Source organism: Panthera uncia, chromosome E1, assembly GCF_023721935.1.
Source record: "Panthera uncia isolate 11264 chromosome E1, Puncia_PCG_1.0, whole genome shotgun sequence".
NCBI lineage: Eukaryota > Metazoa > Chordata > Mammalia > Carnivora > Felidae > Panthera > Panthera uncia.
Window position 1 is genome coordinate 37024680 of NC_064814.1, and position 23619 is coordinate 37048298.

The following is a 23619-nucleotide window of genomic DNA, read 5'->3' on the forward strand; positions in this document are numbered from 1 at the left end:
AGAGAGGGAGAGAGGGAGAAAGAGCACGCGAGTGAGCAGAAGCAGGGGAGGGGCAGAGAGAGAGGAAGACAGAATCTGAAGCAGGCTCCAGGCTCTGAGCTGTCAGCGCAGAGCCTGACTCGGGGCTGGAACCCACAAGCTGTGAGATCATGACCTGAGCCAATGTCAAACGCTTAACTGACTGAGCTACCCAGGCGCCCCTATACCTAGCACTCTTTAACTGTGTTACAGTTAAGGCCTCAACAACCTCAAGGATACTCAATTGTTAACTTAGAGAAAGTTCCAACTCCTTAGAGCATGGCATTAAAGACCTTCCACAACAGTTCATAATCTAGCTTTCCAATCATAGCTTCCACTGTTGTCTGAAATGAACATTCTGCTCTATACTGGTCTGCTTGCTACCTCCTGTGCATGTTTTATTTTTCTACCTGCACACCTTTAAGTATGTACTGTCCTTTATTGTAGCCATCTATCACATATGGCTCACACTTGAAATGGAGCCAGTCCAAACTGAGATGTGCCAGGTTTCAGAAATGTAGAACCCCCAATGGTAAACTATTTCATTCATGGTATTTAAATATTGACTATATATTGAAAAGTGAATGTTTTGGGTATAGTGTATAAAACAAAATACATTGATACTAATTTCACATTTCTTTTTACTTTCATGTGGCTCCTAAGCAATGTAAAATATATATGTGGCTTACATCTTATTTTTATTTTTTAAAAGTTCTATTTATTTATTTAGAGACAGAGACAATGCGAGTGGGAAGGGGGGGGAGGGGGAGGGAGAGGGAGAGAGAGGGGGAGAGAGAGAGAGAAAGAGAATATCCAGATGTGGGGCGTGAACTCACAAAACTGTGAGATTGTGACCTGAGCCGAAACCAAGAGTTGGATCCTTAACCGACTGAGCCACCCAACCACCCCTATATCGTATTAAAACAAATTTTTTTTTAAACATTTATTCATTTTTGAGAACAGAGAGAGACAGGGTGTGAGCAGGGGAGGGGCAGAGAGAGAGGGAGACACAGAATCTGAAACAGGCTCCAGGCTCTGAGCTGTCAGCACAGAGGCCAATGTGGGGCTCGAACCCACAAACTGAGATCATGACCTGAGCTGCAGTCAGGCACTCAACCAACTGAGCCACCCAGGTGCCCCACTACACCGTATTTTTAAATGGACAGTGCTCTACTAAATCATCAGCCTAGCCTCTTAAGCCAACATAGAACAGGACCTTCTACTCAAGCCCACCTTAGTATTACCTCATTCTAAAATAATAAAGTGATGGATGATAGAAAACTGTGAGTACCTGTGGTTTTATTCATTTAAGGCAGGCATGCCGTTATCAAATCGAAGTTGCTATTACCAGCTGACAGCTCAAGAAAACACTTTCTGGCAAAGACAGCAAAATAGTTAACATGTTCAGTAAGTGTTAGATTGCCTTTAGTCACCCACGCTAAAAAAAACCCAAATCCTTGAATTCCATCTTTATCCCTGTTTTTCTTCTATATCCAGTTACTAAAATGTTAGCCCTTCCTGTGAAGTTTTTCAATTTTATTCCTTTTCTCTTGTAACTAATCCAAGTCTTGCTCACCTTGCTTTTAAAATTCAGTTTCCAAGTAGTCTCCCAGCTTTTCTCCCCCATCCACATTTGTTCCATTTTAAAGTCTATTTTTTTTTTTTTTTTTTTTTTTTTAGAGAGCACAGAGTGAGCGTGTGAGCGGGGGTGGGAGGGGGCGGGAGGGAGAGAGAGAGGGAGGGAAGGAAATCCTAAGCAGGCTCCACACCATTAGCACCAAGCCCCACGTGGGGCTCAAACTCATGAGCTGTGAGATTGTGACCTGAGCCGAAATCAAGAGCAGCTTAACCGACTGAGCCACCCAGGTGCCCCTCGTTCCATTTTATATATTGCAACAAAATCATCTTCCATAGTATTTTTTTGCAAATATAATTCTCTGCTCAAAAACTTCCACTTTTCCTACGTTGCCCAAAGGAAGATTCCTTCATCTAGCATTCAAGCCAGGCTTTTTCATTCCTTATCTTTTGGTACTATCCTTCATAAAACCTAGGCTTTAGAGCAACTAGACTGACTTTATGTAAAGCACTTAGAACCATGCCTGGTTTATACTGTAATAACTATATATCTTAGCTATTATTATTATTGCTGACTTTCATTTGAGTAAGCTGTATGCACTTCTACCTCTGGAACACTGCTAAATCCTTTTTCCTATTTGAATAGGTCTGTCTGCAAAGGGAAAAGTAGTGATTTAAACAATCTGACTGGCACAAGCCAATTGTTAACTCCTTGAGAAAACAACTTCTCTTCCTGCAATAGATAGAAACTGTGAACAATAATTTCTTTTTTTTTTTTTTTTGAGAGAGAGAGAGAGAGAGAGAGAACGAGAACCAGTGGGGGGTGGGGTGCAGAGAGAGGACAGAGCATCTGGAGTGGGCTCTGTGCTGACAGCAGAGAGCTTGATGCTGGGCTTGAACTCACAAAACGTGAAATCATGATCGGAGCCAAAGTCAGATGCTTAACTGACTAAGCCACCCAGGTGCCCCTAAACCCTAATTTTCTACAAGATGTAATAACATTTAAGACTAGATGAGATATAAATAAAAGGTAGTATTTCTTGGGGTGCCTGGGTGGCTCAGTTGGTGGAGCATGCAATGCTTGATCTCAGGGTTGTGGGTTCAAGCCCCATGGTGGGTGTAGAGATTACTTAAGAAAAAGAACATCTTCAGAAAAAATAAAAAGTGGTACTTAAAAAACAGTCTGAAAAAATATGTGTTCTGGATTTAGGGCCAGATGGCTCTCCAACTTTGGTGTATATTAGAATAACCTGGGAAACTTTCAAAACTAATTCAAATGCCTGGGCCCCACTCCAGGTTTATTGAGTCTCTAGTAGTAGGCCTCAGGCACATGAATTTTTTAAAAGCTCCAAGGCCACTCATATGCACCTTTTCAAAAGCTTGGCGGGTCATCTTCCTGTGCACCTACACCCAAGAATCATTGGTTTAAACAAGAGAGGGGCGCCTGGGTGGCGCAGTCGGTTAAGCCTCCGACTTCAGCCAGGTCACGATCTCGCGGTCCGTGAGTTCGAGCCCCGCGTCAGGCTCTGGGCCGATGGCTCGGAGCCTGGAGCCTGTTTCCGATTCTGTGTCTCCCTCTCTCTCTGCCCCTCCCCCGTTCATGCTCTGTCTCTCTCTGTCCCAAAAAAAAAAAAAAAAAAAAACACAAGAGAAACTTTTGGGTTAAGGAGGCTGGTCATGTTTGGCATGTTTTCACCATGTTCCCCTGGCACATTTTTGAAACAGAAAATTCAGAGAACTGATTTGCCCTGATTTATGTGTTTGAGTAGTGTTCTTAAAATAAAAAAACATCCTCCACCCTTGAGTTGATTTAGGGGATCAGAAAAGAAAAAAACCAAATACATCCCAAATACTACACTTGATTTTCACCTAAAGCCTTCTCTGCTAGCCCGACTTCTATTAATTTATAAATTTCAAAACAGAATTACTTAAGTAAATATATATTTAACTATGTACAACAGTTACAGCTTACAGACTTAACTCAAAATTATACACTTGAGTAAATGTGTAAAAAGTTGGCAATATAGTATGTAATACTTGAAAAATTTCAAAAACAACTTTACCTCAAAAATATTTTACACCAACTTTCCAAAGTGCTATCTTCACAGGTTCATTGTATCTTAACAACCCAGTTAGGCATGAAGTAACTAATATCATATCCAGAGACAGCACTTTTGGTACCACTGTAGAGGGTGTAGAAATCTTGGGTCTTTGAAACCCTATAATAAAGCCCCTTTTACCCTCCAATCCTGAGACAACAAATCTTGTAGTTCTCCCTCATCATCGCTGTCAACATTCTCCTCTTCCTTTTTCTGCAGTTCTTTTATAGTCAGAACCTCTTTAAGCTTATTTTTAATTTCATCCTGGCGATTCCGAAGCTTTTCCACCCGACGGTAACATTCTATCTGCTCATCGATCTCCCCAATTTGCCGGTCCAATCGTCCCTCCTCATCCTCTTCAGCAACTATGGCTTCGGAAATGGTATTGACCTGTCTCATGGCCTTTTGAAATTCGTCCCACTCTTTGTCCATCTGATCCTTTGGGGCATCAACCTTTCGAACCCTAGCGTCTATTTCAGGGTCATCAAAAAAGCCTTCCGGTAATGCTTCCGCTGTGTTTTCTCTCCTTTCCACTACTTTTTCATGTATTTCTGCTTTCTCAATTGACCCTGAATGAGGAATTAAAGGGGCCTTGGGAGGATTTGTATCCGAGAAGCCGCTTGGCAGCATACTACTTGTTGCCTCCCTCGAGGAGGAAAGCGAGTGTTCCTTGCCCTGTGCATCGGGCGGCTGCTTGCCGGCGTCTCCCCTTTTCCCTTCTCCTCCCTCCTCCTCCTCCTCCTCCTCTTCCTCATCTTCATAATCAGGGAGTAAACCGAGTCCTGAAACCTTAATGAGGGTCGCTCTAGTGGACTCCTTCCCTGCTTTGTCAAAGTTGGTGGACAAAGCGGATGTGGAGGGCTGTACCTGGGGCAGCGGGGAGGCCTTGGGTCTTTTGGCATCTTGACCGTCCGCCTCCGACACCTTCCTCTTGGCTGACTGAGGCACTGAGCTGGCGGACGGACCCCGGGTGGCTTCCTTCGCGCCTTTCAGCTCGGCCACTTTCTCCCGGTGCTGCTTTCCCAGGACGTGAGTCTGCCACAGGAGCTCGCTCTTCACCGGGGTGTTGCACAGGGCACAGCTTAGCTGCCCCAAACGGTTGTACTTCGCAAATGGAGATTCTATCCGTTTCCGGTTGGTGCTCAGACGCTGCTTCTCCTTCATCAAGCGCCGCAGTTCGTCCTGATTCACCACTCGCTTCCCCGCCGGAGTGCGAGCGGAGGCGGAGGACGCCATCTTGGCGCCCTGACCCAAGGTGATTCTGGCTTCCGTGAGGGCGAGGCCTGGTAACGTCACTTCCTGTGCTGGCGAGGATTGGCTGAGGGTTCGCGAGCGCGGGCGGAGGCGCCGGGATTTCCCTCAGGATCCGCGCTAAGGCCGTCTTTGCCGGCCCGGTCGCACGCTCAACGGTGCTATGGCTGCGATCACGGCGGTGAACTCCAAGGCAGAGATGGCGCGGGCCCGGTCGGCCTTGGCCGTCAACATATGCGCCGCCCGAGGGCTGCAAGATGTGCTACGTACCAACTTGGGGCCCAAGGGCACCATGAAAATGTGAGGCGGCGGTTAGGGAGCCGGGGGCTTGTTGGGTGTCGCTGCGCGCTCTGAGGCCGACGTTCCATGAAGGGCCTGGAGCGACGGGACGCACCTGTGGGCCTGGTTGTCCTCGTTCTCATTCTTGCCCTGAGGTCATCCCTGGCCTGGGATGGGAGGAGCCCGAGGAGAGGGCCCCCAATGAAGCTGTGACACCCACTCCCCACCCCCTACCCCCTGCCCCCCGCCCACGTTAACGCTCTTGTGCAGTTGGAAAGTCATTTCATCTGGTGTCTCTTTAGAAACATAAGCGATTTAACTCCCCTGCTCTTTGAGACTGTATGCCCTTAGGTTGATTTGTGTTTGGCAGTGTGTTGTAGCGTTAAGGGCACACAGGCCTTGCGGTTGCAAATCCAAGTTCCCCTTCCAGAGTGCGTCCTTAGGAAACTTAACTTGAACGCTTCGCGCCATCAGCATGCATTTACTTTGTATCACAAGTTTCTTTGGAAGAGTGAGGAAAAAAGAGCAAAAAATTTGTAAGGGGGAAAGATGCATTCTAAGAGGAATGAGCAAAATTAATATTAACGGTAAAAGAGAATGCCTGTGTACTAATTGGATGCTGGGAACACAGATGGTGAAGGTATCATATATGTTATTGATCATATATATCGCAAATATAATACTGAGGAAAGGGACCAATTACTAATGGTGGTAGGGAGAAGGAAAAACCTCCCGAAAACAGATTTTTGATCAGAGTCTTGAAAATTAAGTTAGAGTTCACCAGTTGGAGAAGGGAGTAAAGGCCTCCTGGTAAGTTAAGGAATGAGAAAGTCCAGTGGTGTAAATCCAACAGAAGTGAAAACAAGCATGACGTATTAAAGGAACCATAGTATTTTCCCACCAGATCTCATTTGGTAGATGTCAGGAAAAATGGACATAAACCAGTTTGGGAAGGGTGAACTAGGTCATTGCCAAATAGTCTGGATTTTACCCTGAAGGTGATGGAGAACATAAAATTCATTGAAAGATTTTTTCCCCATGTTTGTAAGAATCATTGAAAGATTTTTGATCAGAGAACTGACTGAGCCACATTGCCTTTTAGAAAGATAAATGTAGTGTGGAGGGTAGATTCAAATTCAGAGATATTAGGATGCTGCTTAAGTAGTCCAGGCTAGAGATGACAGTTGAACATGGAGCGGAGGGAGTAGATTCAAGAAATACTTAGGTTGTACAATTGACAGAACTTGATGATCTAATAAATGTGAGGGATGAGGGAAGAAAGTAAGTTGAGTGAATGAATGGTAACATTTCACACACACACACACACACACACACACACACACACACAAACCTACAGCAAATTTACAAATTTGTGGTTTGTAGACTTACAAATACTCTTCTTGGACCAAACTGCCATTCATAACTCATCAATTTCTGTTACCCTTAAACTTGTAAATGCTCCATTTGGAATGAAATTGCTATAGCAGTCCACATGGGGAGAAGTGATTCTGTAGGCTGTACATGGTGGTGGTTACCATGGAATCTCCCTGTGGCACATAGATGTTTTGAAGCCCCGTTCCTGATATCAAGGATTGTACACTGGGAAAAACTGAGAATATCTTGCTTGACCCTTGCCATCTGAGGTTTAATAACATCACTGTTTTCTGAACAGGCTTATTTCTGGTGCAGGTGACATCAAACTCACCAAAGATGGCAACGTACTGCTCCATGAGATGGTGAGCTGATGCTACTGACTCTAAGAAACCTTAATAAGCCTAGAACATAGTACAAATTGTATATCCTTAAAAAAAATTTTTTTTAATGTTTATTTTTGAGAGAGAGAGAGAGAGAGAGAGAGAGAGACAGAGCACGAGTTGGGGAGGAGCAGAGAGAGAGGGAGACATAGAATCTGAAGCAGGCTCCAGGCTCCCAGCTGTCAGCCCAGAGGCCGACGCAGGGCTCGAACCCATGAGATGTGAGATCATGACCTTAGCCGAAGTCAGACGCCCAACCGATGAAGCCACCCAGGTGCCCCACAAATTGTATATCCTTAAACCAAGGCTGTCAGCTTGCTCATACTGCAGTAATGAGTTATACTTGCTGGGTTAAACCTTAATAAAAGATATTTTTGGTTGTTTTCAAATCTTCATACAGTCCAAGTAATAGCTTAGAGATACTTCCAAATTAGTTCCATCTTTTAAAGGCACTGTGTTATGTTCTTTGTAATCATGAAAATATAAAAAATCCTTTGCAATTTTAGTAAATATATTCATCTTAGAGATTGAAGGATTTAATGTTATTTTGGAAATGTCATTGCATTCTAAAGCAAAGACTCTTCTAAAATGTTCAAACCTCATTAGTTCTCAATTTAAAAATTTTGGGTATTGACATTTATTAAGTATTGATACTACAGAATTTGTGAACGTGTAGAGTGAGGCTTATTTCATTTCTTAATTTTACTGGTGGCCCTTAGGTTATCTTGTTTGCATTGGACTGGTTTTTTTTTTTTTCAATCTCGTTCTTTTAATCTGTTGCTTGCTTTTTCCAGCAAATTCAACACCCAACAGCTTCCTTGATAGCAAAAGTGGCAACAGCCCAGGATGACATTACAGGAGATGGTACTACTTCCAATGTTCTAATTATTGGAGAGTTACTAAAACAAGCTGATCTTTACATATCTGAGGTATTAGCATATTACAGAATTCACATTCATGTAGTACTTCACTGTTTTAAATGTTTGTTTATTTTTGAATCGGGGGGAGGGGCAGAAAAGGGGGGATAGACAGAGGCTTCATCGCCAGACTCGAACCCACGAACTGTGAGATCACGACCTGAGCTGAAGTTGGATGCTTAGCCGACCGAGCCACCCAGGTGGAAATTGTTGTTTTCACTCGTACAATGGTTTAATTTTAGAGGGCAAAAGTTAATTTTTATCAAGATACTTAAAATTTTTTTTTAATATTTATTTTTTAAATTTAATTTTATTTTTTTAATTTACACCCAAATTAGTTAGCATATAGTGCAACAGTGATTTCAGGAGTAGATTCCTTAATACCTCTTACCCATTTAGCCCATCCCCCCCTCCCACACCCCCTCTAGCAACCCTGTTTGTTCTCCGTATTGAAGTCTCTTATGTTTTGTCCCCCTCCCTGTTTTTATATTATTTTTGCTTCCCTTCTCTTGTGTTCATCTGTTCTGTGTCTTAAAGTCCTCATATAAGTGAAGTCATATGATATTTGTCTTTCTCTGACTAATTTCGCTTAGCATAATACCCTCTAGTTCCATCCACGTAGTTGCAAATGGCAAGATTTCATTCTTTTTGATTGCCGAGTAATACTCCATTGTATATATATACCACATCTTCTTTATCCATTCATCCATCGATGGACAGTTGGACTCTTTCCATACTTTGGCTATTGTTGATAGTGCCGCTATACACATTGGGGTGCATGTGCCCCTTCAAAACAGCATGCCTGTATCCCTTGGATAAATACCTAGTAGTGCAGTTGCTGGGTTGTAGGGTAGTTCTATTTTTAATTTTTTGAAGAACCTCCATACTGTTTTCCAGAGTGGCTGCCCAAGTTTGCGTTTCCACCAGCAGTGCCCAAGAGATCGTCTCTCTCCGCATCCTCGCCAACATCTGTTGTTGCCTGAGTTGTTAATGTTAGCCATTCTGACTGGTGTGAGGTGATGTCTCATTGTGGTTTCGATTCGTATTTCCCTGATGATGAGTGATGTTGAGCATTTTTTCATGTGTCGGTTGGCCATCTGGATGTCTTCTTTGGAGAAGTGTCTATTCATGTCTTTTGCCCATTTCATCACTGGATTATTTGTTTTCTGAGTGTTGAGTTTGATAAGTTCTTTATAGATTTTGGATACTAACCCTTTATCTGATTTGTCATTTGCAGATATCTTCTCCCATTCTGTCTGTTGCCTTTTAGTTTTGCTGATTGTTTCCTACCCTGTGCAGAAGGTTTTTTTTTATCTTGATGAGGTCCCAATAGTTCATTTTTGCTTTTGTTTCCCTTGCCTCTGGAGACGTGTTGAGTAAGAAGTTGCTGCGGCCAAGATCAAAGAGGTTTTTGCCTGCTTTCTCTTCCAGGATTTTGATGGCTTTCTTTCTTATATTTAGGTCTTTTATCCATTTTGAGTTTATTTTTGTGTATGGTGTAAGAAAGTGGTCCAGGTTCATTCTTCTGCATGTCACTGGCCAGTTTTCCCAGCACCACTTGCTGAAGAGACTGTCTTTATTCCACTGGATATTCTTTTCTGCTTTGTGAAAGATTAGTTGGTCATACGTTTGTGGGTCCATTTCTGGGTTTTCCATTCTGTTCCATTGATCTGAGTGTCTGTTTTTGTGCCAATTTTTATCAAGATACTTTAGTACAATTGTAAATTTTCTTTTTTTAATGTTTATTTATTTTTGAGAGAGACAGAGACAGAATGAGAGTGGGTTGGGGCAGAGAGAGAGAGGGAGACACAGAATCCGAAGCAGTCTCCAGGCTCTGAGCTGTCAGCACAGAGCCTGACGTGGGGCTTGAACTCACGAGCCGTGAGATCATGACTTGACCTGAAGCCGGACGCTCAACCGACTGAGCCACCCAGGCACCCCGGTTTTAGTACAATTGTAAATGGAAGTAATAATGAACTCTTTTTTTTTGCCAAAATAATTCCTTTCATTGGAATGATATCCCTTTTTTAAAAATGAAATATTTAAGGTATATAAGAAGGTAAAAAATTAGCCATATACTCATGAATAATGACCTAAAAAAGAAAACATCACGGATGAAGTCTAAACCAAATTATGTACCTTTTAAAAAATAACTGGGGAAAAATAATTGAAGGTTTTCACACTGTGAATTTACCTACCTTTCTATTTTATTTTCCTTATAAACCATCTACTCTAGCCAGACTCCTCCAGTCTACTCACTAGCCTCTGAAATCACTACACACATTTCTATGCACTGCCTTTGTTCAATCTGTATCCTTTTCTTGGCATTATTTATCTGTCTAATCTAATTAAGTATTTGGGTTTTTTCCTTTCTTTCAAGAACCATTTCAGCAAAGCATTACCTGGTCCAAGTGCTAAGATTAGTACTTCTTTGCATTTCATTTAGTATTGGGAATTGTCTAACAATTCAGTACCTGCAACATACCTCATTTAGGATGCCTTTGGCTGTAAGCAGTAGAAACTTGACTGAAAGTCACTTAAACAGTAAGTTATCTCCCATTACAGAACATCCAAGTTTGGTTGATTGAAAATGTCTATTAGTCATCAAGTACCCTGGTCCTTTCTGTGTCTTAGCTCTTCCATTTATAGTGCTGTTTCATGATAAAGCTTATTTCTGTCCTGATTATAAGACTGTCAGAGAAAAGTAGGACTACTTGCTTCCTTTAATAACATTCAGCAGGAGAGGGAGGATAAAACTATTTGCCCAATTATGGAGTTTAAGTCCTTCCTTTATAATATAATTGGGCCAACTTTGATCTGTGTCCATCCCAAATCAATAACAGGTTTTAGGGGAATTGACTTAATCCAATCAGGATCTACCCCTTGAGTTAGGTAGAGAGGGTAGCTTCCTCTGAAGACCTGAGGAAGAGATACCTAAACAAGATTAGGGTTTGGTTAGGGAAAAAAAAGTTTGGGAAGGGGGAGATGCTGACGGGCGTTGACATAATTGTGAAACTGTGTCAGTATAGTGATAGACCTAAGTACCAGATGTGATAGAAACACTGAGGAAGGAGTGATATCCTAAACTTGCCCGAATTAGGAAGCACTCTTTGGAGGAAGTAAGACCTGGGTTAAATCTTTAGGATGAGAGGCAATGAACCAGTGGAAAGAGTGAGGGGCAAGGAGAAAGACATTCCAGGCAGAAGGAACAAAATTAACAGAGGCAAAATTAACAGAGAAGAGAAGCAGCATGGTATGTGTGTAAAGCTGCAAACATTTTGGTGTTGGCCAGACTTTAAAGTGCTGTGGGACGGCAATGAAAGGCAGGAGAAGTAGGTGGAAGCTGGATTACAAAGGGCATGTGGTATGCTAACCACGAAGAATGTTCATGTTAACATATTAATGACTGATCTGGTCAGATTGCCATTTTAAATATTCGAGGGACAGCTTTAAGGGAGTCAAGACTAGAGGATCATAGTCCGGGTGAGAAATTGTGAGATCCGAGACTGAGGAAGTGTTTTGAAAATGTTTAATAACACAGGGTCTGGAGTCAGGCTTCGTAGGTTTAAATCCTGGCTCTACCACTTAATATCCTGGTGATCTAAAGCAAGTTACATTATTCTTATAAACCTCAATTTCCTCATCTGTGAAACAGAAATAATACCCACTTCGTAGTGTTGAGAGGATTGAATGAAATAAGCCTTTTAGATTAGAACCTGGCACAAATCCTTAAGAAATGTTAACTTTAAAAAATTATTGTAGGACTGATGTAGAGGAATGGAGGAAGGGAATAAATTAGACCCAGTTCCAGCTTTCAATAAGTTTATATATTTTTCCAGAAAAGACAATTAAAAAAATTATTTTGTTGGGGCGCCTGGGTGGCTTGGACGGTTGAGCGTCCAGCTTCGGCTCAGGTCATGATCTCACGGTCCGTGGGTTCGAGCCCCGCGTCGGGCTCTGTGCTGACCGCTCAGAGCCTGGAGCCTGTTTCAGATTCTGTGTCTCCCTCTCTCTGTGACCCTCCCCCGTTCATGCTCTGTCTCTCTCTGTCTCAAAAATTAAAAAAAACGTTAAAAAAATTTTTTTTAAATAAAAAAAATTATTTTGTTATAATATCAAGCCTATAGAAATGTTTCAGGAATATTCCAAAGAATAACATTTCTCTCTTTCTCAGATATAAACGTATATATGGTGTATGCATATATGTATGTATGTACATATTTTTTGAATGGTGTAAGTTGCAGACATGATCATCTAAATGTTTCAGTGTATGTTTCTTAAAAAATTTTTTTTTAAAAATTTTATTTATTTTGAGAGACAGAGAGAGAGAGAGAGAGAGAGAATCCAAGCAGGCTCCAGTGCTGTCTGTGCAGAGCCTGATGTAGGTCTGGATCTCACAAACTGTGAGATCGTGACCTAAGCCGAAATCAAGAGTTGGACACTTAACTGACTGAGCCACCCAGGCGCCCCTCACTGTATATTTCTTAAAACCAGGATATTCTCTTATGTAATCACAGAATAGTGATCAAAACCAAGAAATAAATATTAACATTGATACATTGATACAGTAATATAATCTATAGATTTTATTCCTATTTTATCATTTGTCCCAACAGTGTCCTTTATAGCAGAAGAAAATCTACATTCATGCATTGCATTCAGTTGTCCTATCCCTATAGTCTTCTTTATTTTTTAATTTTTAACATTTTCTCAAAAAATTTTTTTAATGTTTATCTGTTTTTTGAGAGAGAGAGAGAGAGAGAGAGAGCGCATGCTGGGGAGGGGCCAAGAGAGAGGGAGACACAGAATCTGAAGCAGTCTCCAGGCTTCATTTATTTAGGGGCTCCTGGTGGCTTAGCTAGTTGAGCGTCTGACTTCAGTTCAGGTGGTTTGTGAGTTCAAGCCTCACACCAGGCATGCTGCTGTCAGCCTATCAGTGCAGAGTCCACTTTGGATCCTCTGTCCCTCCTCTCTGTCCCTCCCCTCTTGCGCTCTCCCAAAATAAGTATATCTAAAAAAAAGTCAGATGCTTAACTGACTGAGCCACCCAGGTGCCCTCCTTTAGTCTCTTTTAAACTGGAATTATCCTGAGCTGTCTTTTGTGTTTTATGACATTGCTGCTTTTAGAGTACAACCAATTATTTTGTACAAAGTCCTCAATTTGACTATCACAATTAGACTCAGGTAATAAACTTCTGGCATGAAATACCATAGACGTGTGGTAGTGTTCTTAATGCATTGTATCAGGAGGTACATGATGTCTATTTGTCCCATTGCTGTGATGTTAACATTTGGTGAAGGTGGTGTTTGTCTGTACTTTCCTCCAAATCAGCGTTGGTTCTTTTCCTCTGCATTAAAGGAGTCTTTTCTTTTGTGCCCATTCGGAAGGGTACCACATGACAGTGTGTCATAATTTTTGGAAATAAAGAGGAGTTTTGTAATGTTTTGTCCTGGACATAAATTTTTTTCTGTAAGTTTGAGGTTGTTTTAAATATGAAGCACTGAAAAATTACTTTCATAAGTTATGTACATGCATTTGTATTGAGTGCCATTGATGTGGGTAATATTACTTTCTTTGGACATAACCTATTAACAGGAGAAGATGGTTACTTTTACTTTGGATGACTTACTTTATGATTTTTAGTTTTATGTTGATGTGACAGGGCCTGCACCCTAGAATAATAGCTGAAGGATTTGAAGCTGCGAAGATAAAAGCACTTGAAGTTCTGGAAAAGGTTAAAATTAACAAAGAGATGAAAAGAGAAGTCCTCTTAGATGTGGCTAGAACATCTCTACAAACTAAAGTTCCTGCTGAATTGGCTGATGTGTTAACAGAGGTTTGTGATTAAACTTTTGCATTCAGAACAAATATAGACTAATGCATGATGATATTTTTATTTTTCCTATAAGAATCAACTATCGTATGTGGTTCTTTTGAACATGAAATAAAATACAGAAGGCAAACATTTATTCACTTAGTTATAGTCTAGACTTGATTGGTCAGAACAGTATGTGTAATTTTTCAAAAGTGTCATATTAAACCTTCTTTTAAGTTAACATGAAAGTTAATGAAAGGGGCCTGGCTGCCTTCTTAAACCTTCTTTTATTTTTATATTAAATATAATTTATTGTCAAATTGGTTTCCATACAACACCCAGTGCTCATCCCAACAGGTGCCCTCCTCAATGCCCATCACCCACTTTCCCCTCTCCCCCACCCCCCATCAACCCTCAGTTTGTTCTCAGTATTTAAGAGCCTCTATATTAAACTTTCTTTTAAGTTAACATGAAGGGAGCTTGGCTGCCTGTGGATCAACCCTTGTGGATGTCATTGGGGTGAGGTGCTGGTCTCTTAAAACCTAGAGGTCAATATTTATTATGTGAGGTGACACATAGGTTGTTAAGGTTACCACTTTAATGAAGCGTGATTGATCTGACAGATAATCTTCACATCTGGGAAATGCGTGTTTGTTTTGTTTACTTCTAAAGGTAAAATGTATGTAATTTAAGGAGTAGATTGGGTATTTTGGGAAGGCTTTTATCAGGTGGCTATAGTTTGATATCATTGTTCCTCAGCTTTGTATTTTCTGCAACTTGAATATATTGGTTTATCAGGAATGATGAATTCATAACCAAAATCACAAGACATTGATATATAAATCAGAATGCTGTCTTGCTAATTTACTCTGAGAAATATAAATGACAAATGGACTAGAACACCTGATTTGTTTCTGATCAATTCCCCTTACCAATAGGAAAACCTACTTTGCAAATCAGATTAAGATCAGACAATTTCTTGCTCAGCAGAGTTCAAATAAAGACTACAGTATTTTCTCCTGTTGGAGTACATATATCAAGTGATCCAGAATCTTCATGTTATCTGGTTAGTGCTCCCATTCTCTTTTGGAGTTGTAGAAACACTGATACTCTCATTATCCTGTGGTCTTTGTCATTATTCCCTGTTAGGTTCCAAAACCAAGTATCATGTTATCTCAGGTAAACTAAGGTATAGTTTTTTGCTTTATTTATATTTTAGGGTGGTTATATTGTAATACTTAATTTATGTAATTTCATATTACTTTCTTTAAAAAAAAATTTTTTTTAACATTTATTTAGTTTTGAGAGACAGAGCACGAATGGGGGAGGGGCAGAGAGAGAGAGGGACATACAGAATCCAAAGCAGGCTTCAGGCTCTGAGCTGTCAGCACAGAGCCCGATGCGGGGCTGGAACCCACGAACCGTGTGATCATGTCCTGAGCTGAAGTCGGACATTTAACCGACTGAACCATCCAAGCTTTCTGAGCTAAGCAATAGGATATATTATTGTACCATGCTATATATCCCTGGGGTTATGTGGCAGAATAAATAACACATGTCTTTCTGGAGTATCAATTTCACGCTGCAATTTTGGGGAAAAAATTACTTTCACATTAAAAGAAATGTATATCATGGCATGACGTAGAAGCTTTTCATGATAAAACACAAAATTTAAGACACTTCGTGTTAGTGTAACCAGCAAATTTTAGCTTTTACCTCAGATTACATTTCCTTCTTTTCCATTAAATATGTCTTTTGGTGGAAAAGTTTGCATAGTGTTGGTAGTAGAGCAGTGGCTTGGCAGTTAAAGAAAACGGAATTCTAGGCCTGGCTCTGCTTTTAGACCTTGTGTTAAGTCTGTAAATTCTTAAAAGTTTCAGAGTTTACTTAACTGTAAAATGAAGGCTTTGGGCCTGATGATCTCTGAAGTTCCTTCAGGGTCTAAAGTACCCACTGGCATTGGTTATTACTAATGTCCATAACAGAGTGGCCTTTGTGGCCTTGCCCTATATTTTGGGGCCTGAAGCCCTTTATCTGTTTAGTCTGATGATTACTTGGGCCAGTGATTTCTTTTAGTAGACCAGTAATTTACTGTTCTCATTCACTTCTCTTTCAGGCTGTGGTGGATTCTGTTTTGGCTATTAGAAGACCGGGTTATCCTATTGATCTCTTCATGATAGAAATCATGGAGATGAAGCATAAATCAGAAACAGATACAAAGTAAATTACATACACTTTTTTTTTAAGGTTTTATTTTTAAGTAATCTCTACACCAACATGGGGCTTGAACTTACAACCCCAAGATCAAAGTTGTATGCTCCTGTGACTGAGCCAGCCAGGTGCCCCTAAATTACATAAACTTTGATAATACATGGATTCTAGAATATTTGGTGTAGTTCAGATACTTTTTTTTCATTAATTTCATTAGTTACTTTAATTCAATATCAGTCTATTTTTTTAAAAATGTTTATTTTTGAGAGAGAGCACAGGCGGGGGAGGAGCGGAGAGGGAGGGGAACAGAGGATCCGAAGCGGGCTCTGCACTGACAACAGTGAGCCCAATGTGGGGCTTGAACTCATGAATCATGAGATCATGACTTGAGCCGACGTTGGACATTCAACTGACTGAGCCACTCAGGCGCCCCTCAACATCAGTCTGTTAATTCAACATATATTAAGTGAATACTTACCCTGAGCCAGTCATTGTTTTGGGTGCTAGGAATGAAGAGTAATACAAAACAGAATTTCTTTCTCTAAGAAGATTATGTTTTTAGTTGTGGGAGATAATAAATACATAAGTGATAATAAATGCTGGGAAGAAACTAGAGTGACTGAGAGCATGTGTGTGATTTTGGAGTGCTCAGGGAAGATCCTTATGATTGGAAACTAAACTCGAGAGCTAAGGAGGTATCTGAAGAAATAAGGGAGCTAGCCATGTGTATATTTGGATGAAGAGTTCTAAGTCAAGGGAATGACGGTTGAAAAGGCCCCAAGGAACCAGTGTGCTGGGGTGTCCCAGTGTGCCTGGAGCACAGTAAGTAAGAGGAAAAAAGAGTAGGAGTTGAAGTTGGAGAGGAAAGAGAGGTCAGACAATTGACATGGTCTGGGTAAGTATGTACTCAATATGTAGCATGTTGTTGATTTTGGACTTAATGAATTTTAAACTTTCTTTTATGGAAAATTCTAAACATATATAAAAGCAGAAAGAATAGAATAGTGAACTCTCACATACCTGTCACTCATGTTTATCAATTTTCAATCTGTGGCCCATTTTATTTTTCCTTTTATTTCCCCTTATAAACTCCTCTTTCTCTTCCTCGTCCCAAACCTGGATTATTTTGAAGCCAATCCAAATATCATATTTCATTTGAAAACACTTTATTTTAATATATGTGTGTGTTTGTGGATATCTTTATTTACTTATTTCTTGAAGTTTTATTTGGTTTTTCTTAGATTGGCCATTGCACTTTTTATGGCGTCTTATTCCCTGCAGATCTTTCCAAGCCTGCCTTTTATTATTAAAAAAAATTTTTTTAATGTTTATTTATTTATTTATTTATTTTTTTCAACGTTTTTTATTTATTTTTGGGACAGAGAGAGACAGAGCATGAACGGGGGAGGGGCAGAGAGAGAGGGAGACACAGAATCGGAAGCAGGCTCCAGGCTCCGAGCCATCAGCCCAGAGCCTGACGCGGGGCTCGAACTCACGGACCGCGAGATCGTGACCTGGCTGAAGCCGGACGCTTAACCGACTGCGCCACCCAGGCGCCCCAATGTTTATTTATTTTTGAGAGAGAGAAAGTGTACGAGCAGGGGAGGGGCAGAGAGAGAGGGAGACACAGAATCTGAAGCAGGCTCCAGGCTCTGAGCGGTCAGCACAGAGCCCAACGTTGGGCTCGAATGCACAAACTGTGAGATCATGACCTGAGCCAAAGTTGGACACTTAACTGACTGAGCCACCCAGGCGCCCCTGTGTTTTGTTTCTATATGTGCCATTCATCATGTTTGAAAAAGGTATTTGTAGAAATTATCTGAGACCTAGGATGAAGGTGCATTTCTGCACAGAGGATTTGAATTTGCTGTTGCAAGGAGCCTGGGGAATACTTTAAATTAAATCCACAGCTTGAGGGTTTTGTTTTTTTTTTTTTTGTTTTTAATATCTAGTTGTGTTTAAAAAAAATTTTTAATATTTATTTATTTTTGAGAGAGAGAGAGAGGCAGACTGCAAGCAGGGGGAGGGGCAGAGAGAGAAGAAGACACAGAATCAGAAGCAGTCTCCAGGCTCTGAGAGTCTCCAGGCTCTGTCAGCATAGAGCCCGATGCGGGTCTTGAACCCATGAACTGTGAGATCATGACCTGAGCCGAAGTCAGTCACTTAACCGACTGAGCCACCCAGGCGCCCCTAGTTTTGTTTTTTTAAATGTTTGTTTATTTCGAGAGAGAGAGAGAGAGGAAGCATATGATCAGGCAAGGGGCAGAGAGGGGGAGAGAGAGAATCTGAAGCAGGCTCCTCACTGTCAGCACAGAGCCCCACACAGGGCTTGATCTCATGAACCGTGAGATCATGACCTGAGCCAAAACCAAGAGTCAGACGCTTAACCGAGTGAGCCACCCAGCCATCCCAAATATCCAGTTGGTAGTTCTAACTGCTGATTCATATGAGGACTGCTTGCTTCTAGTTCATCCTTCTGGTTTATGCCCTGAGTATGTAGCCCTTTGGTGTTCCTACTTAAAGTGAAGAGTGTCTCCTATTAGACCCTCTACCTTCGATGAGCCCTGAGCTTTTCATTCTGTCCCCCTCTCATAGTGAGGTTGTTGAAACCCAAGTTCAGATTGATCTGAATTGTCAAGTGACTTTAGGATAAGAGTACTTGCAGTTCTTTTCTTATCCTTTGGAGTTCATGTTTTCTTTACTATTTTAGAGCTCTCCAGTGTTTTTAAGCGTTTAATTTTTTTTTAATGTTTATTTATTTTTGAGAGACAGAATGTGAGTGGGGGAGAGGCAGAGAGAGCGGGAAACACAGAATCTGAAGCAGGCTCCAGGCTTGAGCTGTCAGCACAGAGCCCAATGCAGAGCTCAAACCCACGAACGTGAGCCAAAGTTGGACACCTAACCAACTGAGCCACCCAGGTGCTCCTAAGGTTTTTGTTTTTAATCCAGCATTTTGCTTTTGGTAGTAGGGTTGGTCCAAATTAGTCTACTATTGCTGAGGGCAATAGCAGTTCTGATTTATATTTCAGAAGTATCTCTGTGGTTATTGTGGGGAGAATGCACTGTGAAGCAGGGCAAGGGCAGAAGTGGAGCCCAGTCAGGAATCTGTTGTAATACGGGTGAGGGGTGAAAACACTTAGAAGGAACAATAGGATCTGTTGATGGTTTGACATAGAGTGTGACAGAAATAGTGTCAAGGATGTCTCTTGGGGCTTTGCATGGAGCATCTGGAGAAGGGGAAATGCCATTTCTTGGGATAGAAAAGACTCGGAGGAACAGATTTGGGGAAATAAATCAAGAGCGCAGTTTGGGAAATGTTATGTTTTAAGATGCCTGTTAGGCATCCATGTGTGAGTAGGGAGTTGGAGAGGTGTGTCTGCAGTTCAGAATAGAGGTCTGATCTAGAAAAATATTTGGGAGTCATCTGTGTATAGATGACTTAAAGCTTATGAGAGGTAGTGAGATCAGCTGAGAAGTGAATATAGATAGAAGTTTAGGGGCACCTGGGTGGCTCGGTCGGTTAAGCGTCCGACTTCGGCTCAGGTCATGATCTCACGGTCCGTGGGTTCGAGCCCCGCGTCGGGCTCTGTGCTGACAGCTCAGAGCCTGGAGCCTGTTTCAGATTCTGTGTCTCCCTCTCTCTGTGACCCTCCCCCGTTCATGCTCTGTCTCTCTCTGTCTCAAAAATAAATAAACGTTAAAAAAAAAAAAAAAGAAGTGAATATAGATAGAAGTTTAAAGTTGGTCCCTGGAAACTCAAATGTTTAGAAATTGAGAAGACAAGGAGTGCCTGGGTGGCTCAGTCGCTTAAGTGTCCAACTCTTGATTAAGGCTCAGGTCATGATCTCATGGTCTGTGAGTTTGAGACATGTCAGGCTCTGTGCTGACAGCATGGAGCCTGCTTCGGATTCTCTCTCCCCCTCTCTCTGCCCCTTCCCTGCTCACACACTCTCTCTCTGTCAAAATAAATAAGCTTAAAAAAAAAAAAAAGAAATTGAGAAGATGAGAAGGATTCAGCACCAGAAGGGATGGTCACTGAGATAGGAGGAAAGCCAAGAGAAAGTATTGTCCCAGAAGCTAAGAGAGGAAAATGTTTCAAGGGGAGAATAATCAAGTATGTCATATGCTGCTGAAACTTAGAGCAAGTTGTTGTGGATTGAAAATTGACCATTAGATATGGAAGGCATTTAATGTTTTTGGTGACTTGGATGGGAACTGATTCAATAAAGGAGTAGGTGTGAAAGTTGGATTGAAGTGGGCTTGAAAGAGAGAAGTGGTTAAGGAAGAAGTGAGGGTGCAAGCATACACAGCTCCAAGGAGGTTAGCAGAGAAACGGGCAGTAGCTAGAAGGGGGGATGGGAAGGGACTTGAAGGAGAAGCATTCTTTGTTTTAAAGATGAGAATTTTCATGGCAAGTCTGTGTCCTGACGAGAATGTTCCTGGAGGCAGGAGGAACTGACATGGGGGAAGAGGGGATGATGCCGGAGCAGAGACCAGAAAGGGAATAGAGTACACACATGCAGGGGTTAACCTGAGAGAAGAGCATGGACAGTTCGCTCATAGGAACAGGAGGTTCAGGGTCAAGTGCAGGTGGACTGGTAGAGGTAGTGATGGGACAGTGTGTTTTCTCAAAGCACAAGGTCACTTGCTGAGAATGAGAGAGGGGGGAAGAGTAAAGAGACCTGGAGAGTGACAAGTGTTGAACATATAGTTTGCTTGTTTTCTTCCTAAAGAAAAGATCTGCACTTTCAGCTGGGAGTTGGATAATTAGATTAAAATGTTGTAGTCAGATTAAAATTAGTAGTTAAATTAAAAGTTTGAAAACTTCCTTATAATTGTGTTTAACTATTTTAACTATTATTTCTTTTATGTTTATGTATGACAAATATTGGTTATAAGAGATTTGTAAATAGAAATACCACTCCCTAATTGGGTATAAATGAAGTTTTAAAAGTTATGAAAATATTTACTCTTGAAAGAAAATTTCAACGATAGGAAAAAAGCGTCTCCCACTCCTGAATTATCTGTATTCCTACCACCCAAGCATAACTCTACTCTTAATTTCTTTTCATTTTTTCTTGTCAGTACTGAAGTGCTTATTTTCTAAAAGAGTAGTTATAATCATGCTTTATAGGTAGTTTGTTATTCTGTGTTTGTTTATCAGCTACCACTGTAAATATTTTTCCATGTCATTACATAGTTTTCACGACCATGAAATAGTTGGGTCATTTATTTGCTGAACAATGCCTTATTATTGGACATTTAGGTTAACAATGTTTGGTGCTTCCATATAATTATTTTGAACAAATGTTCCTAAGAAACTCACTGTGTGCCTACCTTTCATTACTTGACCAGCTGTGTCATACGTGTGAGCCACATAATTTAGAGAATAATTCTGGGTTGACTTTTCATTGTGACTTCCCAGTCACACTGTGTTAAAATAAATTTTCTTTTCTAATTTTGCTAATTATGTGTTAGGCTTAAAGTTGGTGCAAGGAAACAATGTGTGCCCCAGTAGTTCTGTTACAATTTTAAGAATACAATCCTTATTTTATAACAAATTTTAGAGTGTATATTCAGAGGAGAAACATTACATATTTTTAATAGGTTGATCAGAGGATTAGTTCTGGATCATGGTGCCCGTCATCCAGATATGAAGAAACTAGTAGAAGATGCGTTTATCCTTTCTTGCAATGTATCACTAGAATATGAAAAAACGTACGTGTCAGTTACTCTTTGTGAATTTTGAAATTGTATTTTCTTTTTAAATTTTCTTTTAACATTTATTTGAGAGAGAGACACACAAAAGAGCGTGAGCAGGGGAGGGGCAGAGAGAGAGGGAGACACAGAATCCGAAGCAGGCTCCAGGCTCTGTGCTGTCAGCACAGAGACCAACACAGGGCTCGAGCTCCCAAGCTGTGAGATCATGACCTGAGCTGAAGTCAGACACTCACCGACTGAGCCACCTAGGCACTCCTGAAATTGTATTTTCTAAAAGTGTTATTTTAATCTCTTGCTTCCCTGCCAGATGTTTAGTGTAAACGCCTTCTGCCTTTTCCTCCTCTCTCTTCTGCCTTTACTAGCTTGTTTTTATTAATCTTTTAGAGAGGTGAGCTCTGGTTTCTTTTATAAGTCTGCTGAAGAGAAAGAGAAACTGGTAAAAGCTGAAAGAAAATTTATTGAAGATCGAGTACAAAAAATAATAGACCTGAAAGACAAAGTCTGTGCTCAGTCCAGTAAAGGATTTGTTGTCATTAATCAAAAGGTGAGAAAGAAAATTTTGATTTTAACTATGTGTAAATGTTTTTCACCATTTCTCAGAGTGTGGTCTGTGGATTCCCGGGAGTCCATAAGACCATTTCAGGGAGTCTATGAGGTCAAAATTATTTTCATGATAATAATAGTAATAATAATGCCTTTCACATTGTGCTGACATTTGCAGTGATCATGCAAAGGCAACGTTAGGTAAAACTACTGGTGCATTAGTACAAATCAAAGCAGTAGCACCAAACTGTACTAATAGTCATTATATTCTTTTTCCCATTCTACCGTACACTTGCAGTTAAAAAAAAAAGTTTCATTGGAGAATATCTTGATGAAGTGGTAAAACTTATTAATTTTATTGAATTTTGATCCTTACATAGGCATCCTTTTATAATTCTGTGTGACGGAGTGTGAAATCTGCACATCAGAATATGGTTATCTTGAAGGAAAACTCTTGTATAATAGAGTTGCAAGCTGACCTAGCCACTTTTTTCATGGAATGCCATTTTTACTTTAAAGAATTAACTGACAGGGGCAGCTGGTTGGTTCAGTGGGTGGAGCAAGTGACTATTGATCTCAGGGTTGTGAGTTCAAGGCATACGTTGGGCAGACAGATTACTTAAAAAAAAAAGTAACTGACAAACTGTGGTTATTTAGATGTGGGTATTTGGCAGGTTTTTCTCAAAAAGGAAGAAGTGGTTCTGTCACTTCAAGGAAAACAGTTGACAGTATTTGTTGCCAATAAATTTGAGCTTTCAAGCAAAAATTAAAATTTTGGAAAACTCGTATCTGCCATTGTGAATGTCACAGCTCTCCAATACTTAAAGGACTTTTCTTTTTTTTAATTTTTTTTTTAACGTTTTATTTATTTTTGAGACAGAGAGAGACAGAGCATGAATGGGGGAGGGGCAGAGAGAGAGGGAGACACAGAATCAGAAGCAGGCTCCAGGCTCTGAGCCATCAGCCCAGAGCCCGACGCGGGGCTCGAACTCACGGACCGCGAGATCGTGACCTGAGCTGAAGTCGGACGTTTAACCGACTGAGCCACCCAGGCACCCCAAAGGACTTTTCTGATAATGTTAATGGTGATATTAGCAAATGTGATATTTCTGATATTGTAGAACTATGAAATGTATCAGCATTTGGAAGCTCTGCTTAACACAGTGAACCAATGTTTTCTTCTTTTTTTCTTTTCAGATTTTTATTTAAATTCTAGTTAGGTAACATACAGTGCAATATTAGTTTCAGGAATAGAATTCAGTGATTCATCACTTACATACAACACCCAGTACTCATCACAAGTCCCCTCTTTAATACCCATCACCCATCCAGCCTATCCCCCACCCTCAAGGTTTTCTAAATGACAAAAAAACCATATGATTTAACAAAATCATACATGGGTAAATAATACACTTGAAGTGTAAGACAGGCAAGT

At 40.8% G+C, this 23619-nt stretch overlaps 2 protein-coding genes across 4 annotated transcripts in view; one reads left to right on the plus strand and one right to left on the minus strand.

The window, feature by feature from the left end:
• Positions 1 to 3517: 3517 nt before the first annotated feature.
• Positions 3518 to 4967, minus strand: ZNF830 (zinc finger protein 830). The gene has a single exon (XM_049636638.1). It carries the CDS (start codon positions 4926 to 4928, stop codon positions 3813 to 3815), a length of 1116 nt encoding a protein of 371 aa, XP_049492595.1. The 5' UTR covers positions 4929 to 4967; the 3' UTR covers positions 3518 to 3812.
• Positions 4968 to 5006: 39 nt separating this feature from the next.
• CCT6B (chaperonin containing TCP1 subunit 6B) overlaps positions 5007 to 23619 on the plus strand; it is a 31357-nt gene continuing 12744 nt past the window's right edge. For all 3 annotated transcript variants that reach the window (XM_049636635.1, XM_049636637.1, XM_049636636.1), the window contains exons 1-7: positions 5007 to 5243; positions 6895 to 6958; positions 7771 to 7905; positions 13557 to 13730; positions 15826 to 15929; positions 21528 to 21638; positions 22026 to 22185. In XM_049636635.1, coding sequence (XP_049492592.1) covers positions 5107 to 5243; positions 6895 to 6958; positions 7771 to 7905; positions 13557 to 13730; positions 15826 to 15929; positions 21528 to 21638; positions 22026 to 22185 — 885 coding nt within the window. In that variant the 5' untranslated portion in view covers positions 5007 to 5106. The remainder of the gene's footprint in view (positions 5244 to 6894; positions 6959 to 7770; positions 7906 to 13556; positions 13731 to 15825; positions 15930 to 21527; positions 21639 to 22025; positions 22186 to 23619) is intronic.

What these genes read in the sequence shown, in the direction of transcription:
- ZNF830 (XM_049636638.1), bottom strand. Translation starts at nt 4,928, where the DNA reads ATGGCGTCCTCCGCCTCCGCTCGCACTCCGGCGGGGAAGCGAGTGGTG.